We start from the raw sequence: 14,595 nt of genomic DNA on the forward strand, positions 1-14,595 counted from the left end.
CATTCTAAAAAGGTGGGAGCTCGTAGTTTATTGTTAATCAGAATGCCAAATCATAAAATGACTGCTTCACGACTGATTTGAGAGCGACCGCCGATGCAAAAACCGCTGTGTGAGTTCGAAAAGTGAGTTACAGAATCGCAGGGCAGGTCTCCATTCAAGGAACCCTACGTGCTTTTTAATTAATTTAACATGTTTTATGTTATTGTAATTTAAAAATGGTTTTATCATATATTAATTTAATCATTGAAGAAAGAACCGACCTGGGCTGAAGCGAAGCGCCAACTCGGTGACCAATACTTTTTGGACAGACTGCGCGAATTCGACAAGGACAATATATCAGATAAGACCCTGAAGAAAATTGGTACATACACTGCGAAACCAGATTTTGACCCGGAGATTGTTGGTACAGTGTCTCTTGCTGCTAAGTCTTTGTGTCTTTGGGTACGGGCTATTGAGAAGTATGGAAAGGTTTATAAGTAAGTATTTTATTAATTAGAGCAGTGTTGGCCTAGTGGCTTTAGCGTGCAACTCTCATCCTTGAGGTCGTAGGTTCGATCCCGGGCTGTGCACCAATGGACTTTCTTTCTATGCGCGCATTTAACATTCCGCTGCGCACATAGGTAAAGGAAACCGGTTTGCGTTAGACTCAAAAAGTCGTCAGCGTGTCACAGGAGGCTGATCACCGACTTACCTATTAGTTTGACGAATGATCATGAAACATATACAGAAATCTGAGGCCCAAACCTAAATATTGTAGCGCCACTGAGTTATTTTTATTTTTTCTTTAATTAAGTATAGGGTATTATTTCGTTAAATATTTTGTTGATTGGTAACTTTTGGTTATTATACTATGAAACTAAAAACTTTAACGAAATGAAAATCTTCATAATATGACTTAGACTAGTGTTTTCCAACCATTTTTGTACCATGCCCCACCTTACCTTTCTAAAATTCTTATGCCACACATGTAACACATAACTTTTAATAGTAAAAAATTGTATTGTTCACTTAAAACTTGAACTATAGGTTTTAGGAAATTGTTAACGAAACACAGTAAGTAAATTTTCAAATATAAAGAAAAACTGAAAGTCAAATTGCAAATAATTTTAATAAAGATTTTTCTATATTAATTTATTATTATAATTTAGTTTTTTAGTTAGATCTTTGCGCTTGATGCTTGCTGCACAGAGATTTTATATTAGGTTCCAATTTTAGTTAGCAAGTGTCCACTGTGATGTAGATTGCCCCCCCTAATCAAACAAATTGGCCCCTTGTGGGGCGTGGGCCCCACGTTGGGAAACACTGACTTGTACTGAGTAATTTTTGGCCAAACATACACTTATCGTCGCCTAAATAGATAGATGTAGCTGCTATCCTCCATTTTTGAAGTTTTTAAAATATAATTTTAGAATAGTAAAACCGAAAAAGGAGCGTCTAGAAGAAGCCCTGGAGTCGCTTCGGATGAAGCAGCAGATTTTGGCAGAGGCTCGCGCCAAGTTACGGGAGCTGAGTGAGATGATTGCCCGACTTCAGAAGGAGTATGACGAGAAAGTCGCTCAGAAGGAAGAGTTGGAGAGGAAGGCTCGGATGCTGCAACTCAAATTGGAGAGAGCTGAAGCTCTGATTACGGGATTGTCTGGTATGGCTTTTTAACTTCTTTCACTTTTGTTTCCCCAATAATGTTAATTTAAACTAGTAAATAATTTAATGTAAAATACTAAGGCAAATGGTTGAGCAACATCAACAAATTCAAGTTCCTAAAACAGGTTTTGACTGCTATGACCAATATAACTGGATACTGTGATTATTATAATTTAAATAAATATTTAATTTAAACCAACACAACATTTAATAATACGATATTTAAAATAATGGTCAATCATTGTTTGAATGCACAGTAGTTCTCATCTTTGATAACAGATGGCGCTTTAGTATTTTAAAACGCGCTATCGTTGTGTCTGATCAAGGGGTATATAATATTTACGAAAACATTGAATCGTTACTCTGGTTTCCCTTCAAAACGTATAAATCTTTCGCCTTTTACTAAAGATTTCCGTGGAGGGGAACACTCAAATGAGTCTAACTCAATTTTTGATACCCTGCAAAGGGTCTATAATACTATGAAACCTTCACTGATCACTCTTCTATAATAATTAATAAGTGCTCTTGAATTATCAAAATAATTTTTTATATATAGATTATTAAATTTCGGAGTTTTGTAACTTATATATTATCAAATTATCAATTATGATTATTTATTTAGTATTTATTTCTTGCTTATAATATAACTGAATATTATTAATTATTATGTAAACCATATGGTTAGGTATTTAGGATAGCTAACAAGTAGGGATGTGACATTCTGCATTAAAAAAATCGTTTTTTTATTAATCGATTGTTTTCTTAGCCTGAAAAATCGAATAATAAAAAATAATAGATTTTTTTATTAATCGATTGTTACTAATTTTTGAATTCATTCAAAATAAACACATACATATTTTATTTATCATGGTGTTTTCTTCATTAAAAATAAACAATATAAATTATAAACACAAATTAAAGTTTTAGATTAATCAAAATCGACCATTAACCATTAAAGGTGAACGGGAGCGATGGGAGTTGACAGTAGAGAGGTTAGACAAGGAATTCGACAATCTGCCTGGGGACTGTCTGATCGCGACAGGCTTCGTGGCTTACCTGGGACCCTTTGTATCTGAGTACAGAGAGGCGCTTATGTATGACTGGTTTAATGAGGTAATTTTACGGCTGGATATTTTTTTTAAATAATTATTTGTAAAGCAATTTCTGAAATTAGATTAGTAGTTTTTTTTTCTATTTATAACTTATATTAGTAAAGTGAAATTGCGTTGTTAAATTTTGATTACTTAATTAGGCAGGCACAGGAGGCTGATCACCTACTTGCCCATTAGATTGATCACCTATTACTACTGATTTATTTATTGTATTTTAAAGAAAACGTTATAACTAACACAAAGACATTGATAAGAATGTTACCTTGAAATTACCTCGATATGATCTAAGCTTCAATAACACTTCTAAATAATTGGAGCCGTAAAATCTAAATCACATAGACATTATACATATTTCCCGTAAATAACTTTTTGCCTTATGCTAATCTATATATTACGCCAGGCGCTAATTTTCTGTTAAACCCAAACACTCATGAAACATGTAGTTATGAAACGAATACGGTTTATATATATAAGTTACGTCAAGTACAGTTTATATCAAAAGAAAAAGACTATCTGCCCACGACACAGGAATCCTAGTGTAATTTCTCTTTTAACTAAACATCGCTGTATGTGTAATAAAGTTTTTTTTTTCTTTTCATTTTTCTTTTACTTACGAAAGCATAGCGCTTTTCCTTAGTTAAATATTGGTTTATTATATTTATGGAATGCCTTTGACTGTATGGGATAATGTTTCTCTCATTCGACCCTTTATTTATTTACAAATATTATTTCCTAGGTGTACAATGAAGGTGTGCCTTGTACAATGGACCTCAGTATGAAGTACTTCCTTTTGGACGACGCGACCTTGAGGGACTGGAACTATATGGGGTTACCCGGTAATATTCATGACAACATTATAACATATTTGTATGCTTATTTTAATACAAATAGCTTTTGTACCTCAAATAAGTTTAAGGAATTAAATATTATTACACTATCTAATCAATACTGTTTTAATGTAAAGTGGGAACAAACCGTGATCCATGTGGTATCCAATTATTTCAGTATTATTATTATTTTCTTATGTAGCCAAGTCCACATTTCAAGGATCGTCATGCTCGCTTAAATGTCATTGCTTGTGGCGGCGTCCATGCGTCGGGTTGTCTCTCTCCCTAAAATATGGCGAGGGGGCCGATGGCTGGCCATGCGTCATACTCGTGAACGGGTGCTGCTTGTGGTGACTGGTCGTACTTGAATTCGTGTATGCGGTGATGTTAATTATTTCGACTATGTGTTTGCGTGTTGTTCCCACGAGAATGTAAGTGCGTGCTCCTATTTCACCATGCCTCCTGCTGATAGGGGACAAGTCTTTGTTTTTATTTATGTTCTTATTATTAATTACTTAAAATGTCATGTGGAACATGGTGTAATGGTTGCAGCTCCTTACAACCGTTGTGTAAAAAAAAAAAAAAAAAACATGGCGATTAAAAAGAGTGGCGGAGAGTTTATTGCCAGTTCTTCTCTTCCGTTCTACGCCCTTGATTTGAGAACTGGCAGTAAATGTAAAATTAGAAGCATTAATATTTATATCTTTAATGACGAATCACAAGTGTACATTGTGTTACCTACGTGAATAAATGATTTTTGAATTTTGAATTTTTTTTTTTTTTTGAATAATATAGCTTTTTCACTCTCATAACATCAAATTCAAACATGGCGATTAAAAAGAGTGGCGGAGAGTTTCTTGCCAGTTCTTCTTGCCCGCTCTACGCCCTTGACTTGTGGTAGTAAAAGTAAATTTAAAATCAATTTAACATCTTTTCTGTTGACGTTTATAAGTGTACTTGGTTACCTATATGAATAAAGTTATTTTAAGTTTAACCGATGTCAATGGAACTAGTATTGCGCTGCAAAAATATCATGAACAAGCCTTAACTGTGATCACACGTGACAACTTTAATGACGTCATTATAATTTATAACATTAAAAACTTATTTTAGTTGTATGCTTAATTGAGAAGCTTGGTCAGATTCTACCAGAGGTTTTATAATGTCTAATAAATGTAGATGACAACTTCAGTGCTGAGAACGGCATAATAGTGGTTCGTGCGACAAGATGGCCGCTGGCCGTGGACCCTCAGGGACAGGCGCTTATTTGGATCTCACATCTCGAGGAGAAGAATGAAATTGAGGTATTTAATGAGACATTATTAATATAGAAATGTCACGATATTTTTTTAATTCAAAAGGAATTTTGGATTGATCTCGGCTCTGAGCTTGAGATAAATAATAAATGAATAAATAAATAAATAATAAAAACTATATCCATGACAGAAATATAGTTGTGACGAAATTGATTTAACGCTATAACGGTCTGTTTCACAATGTACGGATAAGTTCTACATTAGTTCCAAATTAGCTATTTATTACTTATTGGTGTGATAAACACTATTGTTGTGTTGCACGACTGTCAGATAGCGCTATTCGTCACATAAAGTCCATCATAAGTTATGAGTCCGATGAATTAGTGTCAAATAGCACAATTTATCTTCCAAAGAGTTTGTGTTGCATAGCTATTTGGTACTTTATCCATACATTGTGAAACAGACCCTAAATCTAATAAAAAAAAGCCTCTTTATTTCTTGCAAAAGAACAAAGTAAACTTAATACTATTATTAAGACTATTTTTATGAAAATAAATTACACTTTTTTTTTCTTTATTTCTATATCTATTTCTTAATTATTTTGTAAGAACTCTTCCGCAAAATCCGAAGAATGTAAAATTTATTGATTAATTAATTCTATAAATGTATTTATTTTTTATTTTAATATTGTCTGAAACAATGGAGTTTTATAAAAAAGAGATATAGTACATTTTATACATAGCGTTTGCGGTGTTTTAATTGTGTAAAATAATATTCCAGATTGTCGACTTTGGTCAACCAAATTATCTTAAAGTAATGGAAACGGGCCTCACTGAGGGCAAACCAATTCTAGTCCAAAACGTTGGCGAAGTCCTGGACCCATCAATTGCACCCATTTTGGATAAGGCCATAGTGAAAATCGGAACCGCGCTTGTCATTAAGTTCAATGAGAAAATGGTGCCTTATAATCAGAACTTTAGAATGTATCTAACTACGAAACTGGGTGAGTAGCCCTTTTTGTGTTAGTAGTGAAGTGTAAAGTGTGTGATGAAGATTGTTAAAATTTGGACTATTTAAACATAGAATACTGTTCTCACTTCTGGGGCGGGAGCTCCCCAGACCAGCTCTTGTAGTTTTTGGCGTTGCGTAGAGATGTGGGGTCTCTCTGCATCAAAGTCAAAGTCAAAGTCAAATCGTTTATTTCAATTAGACCATCTAAAATGGCACTTTTGAACGTCAAAAAAAAAAAATATAAAGATGATTCTAGTTGCCCCTTCCAAAAGGTAGTTTCGTGTGGAGAAGAATGGGCAAGAAACTCCACACTTACTCTTTTAAAATAGGTTTACAATATTTTGTTACATTTGTTAAATAATTATATGTGAAGACAATGTACTCTTAGAATAAACTACTATACTAAAAAAGTTAGTATACATGTTCCTCACATATTTACAAATATCGAAACCGTAGAATATTAACATTAAAGAGTAATAAAAATATGAAAAAAAAACACAACAAAACAGTGTGTGAGAAAAAAAAAAAAAAAAAAAAAAAATTACATTTGTAGCATTATATAAATTAAAAAAAAAAATAATAATAATAATAACAAAAATATGCTACAGCAAAAAATCAGCAACCAATTTGATTTTGTCCAGGCTATAGAGCCAATCATAGGATTGTCCTATGGAGCAGGACCAGCATGTTTCCAAGCATTCTTATCTTGAATATAATCATCTAATTTGTAATATGCTTGTTTACAAAGTGTACTTTTAATAAAACATTTAAATTTTCGTTCATTTAGTTTTAAAATGTCACAAGGTATTTTATTGTAACATTTCACACAGTACCCCATAAATGAATTTTGAACTTTGGCTAATCTGAAAGATGGTTGAGCTATTTTATCTTTATTTCTAGTACTAAAATTATGTCTTTCATTTATTTTACTAAAAAGATGTAGATTCTTTCTTACATACATAATATTTTCATAAATGAATTGGCAAGGTACTGTCATAATATTAATCTTTTTAAATAGTTCCCTGAGAGATTCGCAACGACGTAGATTATAAATGGCTCTGACCGCTCTCTTTTGCAAAATAAAAATGGATTCTATGTCAGCAGCCCGACCCCACAGTAAAATGCCGTAAGACATTATGCTGTGAAAGTAGCTAAAATAGACCAAACGCGCAGTTTCTACATTGGTTAAATATCTTATCTTTCTAACCGCATAAACGGCTGAGCTCAGCCGCCCCGCAAGAGATGTGATATGAGGTCCCCATTGTAACTTCTCGTCTAGCGTAATGCCTAGGAAAACCGTTCGATTAATAAATTCCAGTTTTCCTTCATTCAACATTATGTCACATTCCTTACTTTTAACATTTGGCAACGTAAATCTAATACATTTAGTTTTTTTTATCATTCAGTGCCAAATTGTTTACCGTAAACCAATTTTGGACCCGAAGAATAGAGTTATTCACGTCGTCACGATTTTGTGACCGTCGATCTACTTTAAAAATCAATGATGTGTCATCTGCAAATAACACCATCTTCGGTTTATTCTGAACTAATTGGGGTAAATCATTTATGTATACTAAAAAGAGGAATGGACCCAATATTGAACCTTGAGGAACGCCCATTGTAATTTCAGACCCTAACGAGTTTATGCCGTTAACCTGAACTTTAACCTGTCTGTTTTTCAAGTAAGATCTTAGTAAGTCCAGAGCTTTGTTCTTAATCCCGTAGTGATTAAGTTTCAGCAGAAGAGTCTCATGGTTTACGCAATCGAACGCCTTCGAAAGGTCGCAAAAGATTCCAATGGCATCTTGTGCTTCCTCCCAGGCGTTAAAAATGTTCTTGATTAGGGAGACACCGGCGTCAGTTGTACAACGCCCTTTGGTGAAACCGTACTGTTGTTCATGAAAGATGGAGTTTTTATTAAAGTGACATAACATTTGATTGAGCATTAACTTTTCAAACACCTTACTGAGAGCTGGCAGAATTGACACAGGTCTATAATTATTGGGTTCTTTACTATCACCGGATTTGAACAACGGAACTACTTTACTGTGTTTCATGAGATCCGGAAAGACTCCTTGGTCTATGCTGGTGTTAAATATGAAAGCTAAATAAGGCGCAATAGTTTCGATGATAGAACTACAGACTTTTACAGACAATCCCCAAAGATCTTCTGTAGATTTAATTTTAAGATCTTTAAAAGCTTTTATAACAGCCTGGGGGTTTGTATATTGAAATCGAAACTCCGTAGGGCATGCCCTTACATTCTTCGTAAGTAACGCAAAAGAAAGTGCGGATGATGAACTTAAAGCTTCGGTAGTTTTAAAGGGAATATTGATAAAAAAGTTTTCAAATTCCTGAGCTATTTCTGCATTTGAGTTTATTGGGCCATGTGCAGTCTCTAAGTTAAATTAAAGTATTACGCTGTTTTTTTCTACCAGTTTCATTATTTATTATTTGCCAGGTAGTTTTTATTTTGTCATCCGCTGATTTTATTTTATTACTAATATAAAGTGCTTTAGCAATTTTGCACACACTTTTAAAAGTTTTTGAATATTTCGCAACATGCTGATGAAAGTTTGTATTTTTTACATGTTGCCTTAGGCCATACAGTTCAAAAAGTTTATCCCTGCTCTTACGAATACCTGGAGTCGCCCAATCACTAAATAAGAACTTGGTGTAAATACTTTTTGTCTTTTGTGGATTAATGTCATTAAATTGCGATTTTAACAAGGTAAAAAACTCCGCATAGAACTCATTAGGGTCCCAAATATTATTAAAGTTTTGAACACACAATTTACTGGTCAAGGTATTATTTAATTTCTCTAAATTTTTACATGTAATTGGCCTATACCTTATTTGAATTTTTTGTACAGGTATGTAGGCACAAAACGTTATTGTTTGTCCACTGTGATCAGAAGGCAATTTATTAACAATTTCTTTATGTAAGTAATCACAATTACAAAAAATATTATCTATACAAGTGGCAGAAGAAGCTGTCACTCTAGTTGGTTCCATAAAAACATTAGACAGATTAAATGATTTAAAAAGACTTATTAATCTGATACTATTTGAGTTTGTTTCTAATAAGTTAATATTAAAATCACCACTTATGATGATTGATTTACTACTAGTACTAAGTTTTTTTAACACATCTTCCATTACAGAATCAAATACAGATAGATTCTGATAGCCCGGAGGTCTGTAAACACATACTACAACATGCTTATCGAGCTCGACACAGGACAATTCTATAGAATGTTCAACTGACAATCTGATAATGTCTTTCCTTTCTTTAGATTTAACAGAATTTTTGATTAATATTAATGATCCACCGTGTATCATACACTTCCGGCTGAAATAGCTAACTACACAATAATTTTCATAATTAATAGACATTATCTCGATACCTCCTAAGTATACTGAGTCAACTGACATTTTAGTAATTTTACAGGAGAGCCATTTTAAGGCAAATTGTTTATATTTTAATGAAATCAAACTAATTCGGAATAAATTAAATGTTTTTTTAATAAAGATTGAAAGCTCTTCCTTTGGTATAACATGATTTTGCTGAATTTTGTTTTTAAATGATATTTTATGTACATGACTCACTATACACGGGCGGGACTCAATAGTAAAATGGTTTAACTACCAGTTATATTCATGTACGTTGTACATGAAAATCTATGGCTTACTCGAAAATATTACGAAATATGATAATCATTTTATTAATATCATACTAATTTTGGTTATTTTCGATTTTTTTTGTCCCACTTAATAATAAAATGTTGAAATTACATCACTTGACTCATTATACTAGGAAAGTACTTACCTATGTTAGTAGTTAAATCCTCAACGTATACTGGACTAATATAATTCATTTTAGGTATTTCGAATACCTCACGAAATTAATAAAGGTTAGGAAGAAGTAGTCTCATTAACAAAACAACACATTTAAAGAATCACGATGTATTTTTCGTTTATACTAAGTAGGACCCTTTTTTGTAGCATGTAGTATCATTAAAGTTTCTTGAAAAGTAACAAACATCAATAAAAATAATAGAAACTAAAAATGGTAACTTACGTTAAACAATATTAATAAAAATAATAGATATGAATAATATAAATATCTAAAAATCTAGGAAATTTTAACGGTCAAAAAATTGCTATAAGGTTAAACAAAATAAATAAAAATATTAAAGGTTGAACTCTATCTTCTGCTCCATTAGAGTTATTTAGATAGATAGATAGATCCATCATTAGTAGTTGTCCAGTTGTTTATAAGTTTTGACTTTGATTTGAAGTCCTTTATTAAATCCTGAGACACTTCAATAACTGTGTATGTATCTAAAAGCTGAATATCATTGATCAGGCATATAAAGCTTTTTATCTTTGTCTGTCTTTCAATTAAAGCGCGCATACTGTCGCCTTCACTTTGTGAATGACCCACTATTAGAAAGCGATGGCTAATAGCTATACTACACTTGAAACTACCTAACATATACATTAAGAAATAAATCCTATTTCTATTTTGGCCTCCACAGTTGTCTGACTAAAACAGGTAATCATTGACACCTTCACCACCCGTATCTTCTATAAACTTAAAATGATAGCTGGAAATTTCAATTGCACCTCTCTTTGCTGTCTGTTGATACCATCAAAAGCAATCACCTTGGCGAGATCCCAGAATTAATATCGTGAAATTATACAAATAATGTTTTCCGTTTATAATAAAAAGTACTCACGCTTTCGTGAGGTACATACATTAAGACACTTTTGAAGATCAGATGCTGATGTAAGGATTTCATTATTTTGTAACGCTGATTTTTTATCTTTTGTTTTCATTTTTCTAGCTCTCTCTTTTTTTTTAAATGCTTTTCATGCTTTTCTTTATCTGCCTGCAGAACTTGCTTGTTATTTTCATAAATGTGACATTGTTCACAAATATCTTTTTTGGGTTTATAAAACCTATATTATATAGATATCTCGATATTGTCTCACGGTAGTCCATAAACCATTCGATTCATGAACAGTTTTGGGAAGGATAAAAAGCCTTCCAGATAATTTTTACTTGATTTTTGGCGAGTGTAATGTGACTTTACAGGAGAAAATGCTTCAACGTAATCTATAACACTGTGAACGTTATCGGATGGATTATATGTTCATCCAAAGACCACGCTGATCTGATTTAATAAATCCATTACCTTTATCGGACTATTCTAAATCTGTATAAGCAAAATCAAAACTAATAGAAAGGGTTCTCAAGAACATAGTTTTGCAAACCGATATTTTTGTGGTCTTAATAATATTATCTCCTTCACTGCTTGTTTTTATCGACAATATTTTTTCTCTTTTTTTCCAGCTTTTACAACATATCTTGCCAAAAAAGCCATTGTCTTCGGTGGTCCAATAATCCAAAACATTCTGTTAATTTCTCACTGCATTTTTTCTGACAAGTTGAGGGGCAAGAAGTTTTCATAATTCTCGTAGCATGTACTCTTCCGTTTCTACTGACATATTCCAATCCTCTATTAAGCTTATATTTCCTCTCCTTATCCTTACATTTTTTATGAAAACTCTTAGCCTTTCTTTATCTTTTTTCGCAATGGAAATGCGCTTTTGGCGTTATTGGACGATGAGTATGTGATATCATTAATGTCAGAAATTAACAGGAGATGAGTCAAAAGAATTATACGGCGATGGTACTGGAGTAATATCACAATAATTTTCTATAATGCTATTCTGGATGGGCGAATTACCTGGAGTGTTCTCTATGACTGATGGCGATCGATCTCCTTTTTGAGTTCAGTTATCAACATTCGATACCCAAGGCGAAGAGCAAAGAATATAATCTAGGAATAATATGTAAGCATTAGAAGGGATATTCTGCGATACTTCCTTGCTATCATTCTAATCAATATCATCAAGTATTGATAGCTCCTCTTCCATAAAATTTGCATCCGGTGGCAATGGAGACTCTAAAACAAACAACAATTAAAAACACAAGAATTCATATTTTTATATTTAACGTGCCAATATCAAGTTATAAAATTTATAACACATAAAAAAATATATTATACCACAATTAAAACAAATACATCAAAAATTGAATTAGTACATTATTATAGCCAGATAAATCAAGTGTCTTCTTTATAAAGTTTGTTCGTTGTAAACAGGTGTAAATATAGTTGTATCAGTATAAGGCGTACTAAGCAACGTGTAACAATTATCAAACAAAAATGGCAAAATCACACTATATGTAACATAAATAAAGTATATCAATGTAACTTACCATATTCATCCCTGTTTTGCATTATATCACCGATTCCTGAGATATTGCTAATTGTATAATTAGTGTTATTCACCTTATTATTGAGAAAATTAAAAAAAAATCGCGCCCTCGCCGTCATTTATCGTATACTGAGCCATAATATACTTGTATCAATGCGTCCCTCCTCACGCCCCGCGAATACTGATACAATGTTATTTGGATCAGTATACTATGTACGATTTTAACTGATGTTGAAATTGATTTAGTATACGTGAAATTATCTCGGTAATTATAGGTCTTTTTAAAAAAAAACCAACACTAACATTAAGATCATGGTTTATTATGTACTTTTGTATAAAAAAAACAAAATACCTAAATTTGTTAGATGACTCAGTATACTTAGGAGGTATCGATCTGATGATCATTTAACCAATGTTCAGTTAAACAAATAATATCGAACTTGGTTTTTTCTAAAAACATTTCTATTTCCAGTAATTTGGAAGAGCAACCTTGAATATTCTGATGAAATAATCTTAAAGTATGTTGCTTTCCTTTTGGTTTATTAAAACATGTTAAATTGCCAGAAGATACCTTTTTATTATCCACAAATAATAATTGATTATTTAAACGGTTAACTTCTGTTGTCTTACAGCCTAGTTTAAAGTACTATCCGGAGTGACCTCTACAGTTGTAGAATAACCTAAGGTATGTGTTCCAGCAGGAAGAGTATACTCTATCTGACTGGTATTGGCCTCCAAGTATGTTGGTATTATAGGTGGACCCTCCTTCGTACAACATAAAGATATATTATCAATCACTGTGTTGTTAGTGTAACTAGGCAACACAGTCTCGTCACTAATCCTAGAATTTGTTATATTAGCTATAACCTTGTTAATATTGTATGCTATCAACATAGCAATCAACCGTCTACATTCAAAAGACAGAGATAAAGTTCTCTGAGTTAACTTAGAACCACTAACAAACTTATTAGTGTCAAAATATAATAATTTGTCACTATGACGACATGTCAACATGTGAATAGTATTATTCAATTTAAAAATATGATTATTTTCAACCTCTGACAGAGTATCAGAGTAGGGAAAAGCACATAACATCAGCTTTCCTATGTTTAATTTTAATAAGGTGCTGACACCATCCACTATGTCCTTTTTGGTAATACCAATGCTGTTACCTAGTAATAAAACTAAAGCATAATAATTGTCCAGGTTTGAATTTTTAATTTGTTTAATTATTTGTTTAAAACTTATGTTATGGTAACTATGATTGGTAAAACTATGGCTAAGGTAATTATGTAGGATTTTTCCAAAGCCTGAACCTATTTCATCACAAAAGAAAATGGTTTTATTACATCTTCTACCGCATTTACCATGGAGAGTGTTCAGAGGAGTTGTTCGGTCTAATACCTGCAGCTGAGTTTCATTATCGGACGTCAAGGCAAAATACAAAATACCATCCGTATCACCTCGACGTTCGTCGTTCCACAACTGAGCGTTTTCTTAAGCAGTTTTTGCCGCGCACCACCACTATGTGGAAACAGCTGCTCACTGAAGTATTTCCGAACCAATTCGACTTACTCTCTAACTTACTCTCTCTAATACGACTGACTCGGGTCCTTCTTCTTTCTTCTTTCAGTTTTCTGGAATTCTGAAGGAAAAACATTTCATGCTTGGCAATTAAGATTTATAATAATTTACCAAAACATCGAATTAACATACTACTTTATGATATGATTGATAATGTAATGTAAAATGTTACTACTATGCAAAATTCCACCTTGTAAGAAAAATTTGCAGGCCATTAGGTATGCGTGGCAGAATATGCGATGTTTAGATTACCATAATATTTTCGTACCATTTTCTTGCAAATTATACAAGTTTAATTTGCCAGGCAACCCCGTGTACACGCCCGAGACATTGACAAAGACGACCATGGTGAACTTCGCCGTGAAGGAGCAAGGTCTGACGTCCCAGCTGCTGGGCATCGTGGTGCGCAAGGAGAGACCGCAGCTGGAGCTCATGAAGGACAACCTCGTCATGACTATCGCTAATAATAAGAAAGTACTGGTGAGTGAATGAGTTGAGTTTTGGTTATAGACTCGAGAATAATTGTAAGAAATTTATTTTCATTGTTAAATCTTTTGTAAAAAAATCCATAAAAGATTGGGTTCTAGGTGTTTTTGCCCACTTAGTCTAGTCGACAAGTTGAAAATGGAACAAAATAGAGATACTACTCTTAAAATTATGTGCGATAGCTCATTGGAACCGGAATGACGCCTAGAAAAATGTGCTAAAAGCGTGTATTAGCACATAAAAAATTGCAAAAGTTATAGACAATTAAAGATGAAAAAAAAATGGCATTTAGTTTTTTGCCAATATTTAATAAACTATTAATATTTAAGAAATTTCAAATAAAGATTCTGAAAGAAGAGGAAATTTCCAATAAAAAACTCTTAGCTCTCG

At 32.8% G+C, this 14,595-nt stretch overlaps 2 protein-coding genes and 1 non-coding gene across 3 annotated transcripts in view; 2 read left to right on the forward strand and 1 right to left on the reverse strand.

Moving 5' to 3' along the window:
• LOC125050816 (dynein axonemal heavy chain 2) overlaps nt 1–14,595 on the forward strand; it is a 90,482-nt gene that overhangs the window by 46,405 nt on the left and 29,482 nt on the right. The window contains exons 57-63 of the mRNA XM_047650845.1: nt 250–476; nt 1,410–1,639; nt 2,600–2,754; nt 3,490–3,589; nt 4,760–4,884; nt 5,617–5,839; nt 14,024–14,199. Of these exons, the coding sequence (XP_047506801.1) occupies nt 250–476; nt 1,410–1,639; nt 2,600–2,754; nt 3,490–3,589; nt 4,760–4,884; nt 5,617–5,839; nt 14,024–14,199 (1,236 nt within the window). The remainder of the gene's footprint in view (nt 1–249; nt 477–1,409; nt 1,640–2,599; nt 2,755–3,489; nt 3,590–4,759; nt 4,885–5,616; nt 5,840–14,023; nt 14,200–14,595) is intronic.
• On the forward strand, nt 2,000–2,112 carry LOC125051443. Its single transcript, XR_007117285.1, has one exon. It is a non-coding gene; the product is annotated as a U5 spliceosomal RNA (small nuclear RNA).
• LOC125050811 lies at nt 6,684–13,477 on the reverse strand. The gene is made up of 2 exons (XM_047650836.1): nt 12,530–13,477; nt 6,684–9,246 (listed from the first exon to the last, which is right to left on the reverse strand). Exons 1-2 carry the CDS (start codon nt 12,593–12,595, stop codon nt 8,251–8,253), a joined length of 1,062 nt encoding a protein of 353 aa, XP_047506792.1. The 5' UTR covers nt 12,596–13,477; the 3' UTR covers nt 6,684–8,250.

This window comes from Pieris napi, chromosome 7 (assembly GCF_905475465.1).
Source record: "Pieris napi chromosome 7, ilPieNapi1.2, whole genome shotgun sequence".
NCBI classification, from domain to species: domain Eukaryota; kingdom Metazoa; phylum Arthropoda; class Insecta; order Lepidoptera; family Pieridae; genus Pieris; species Pieris napi.

Excerpts from the sequence above, each read along its gene's own strand:
- LOC125050811 (XM_047650836.1), bottom strand. The coding sequence starts at position 12,595 with ATGTTTTTAGAAAAAACCAAGTTCGATATTATTTGTTTAACTGAACAT. Across the intron at positions 9,247-12,529 it reads ATTGGTTAAATGATCATCAG|ATAATGTCTATTAATTATGA; the intron begins ATCGATACCTCC and ends GGAGGTATCGAG.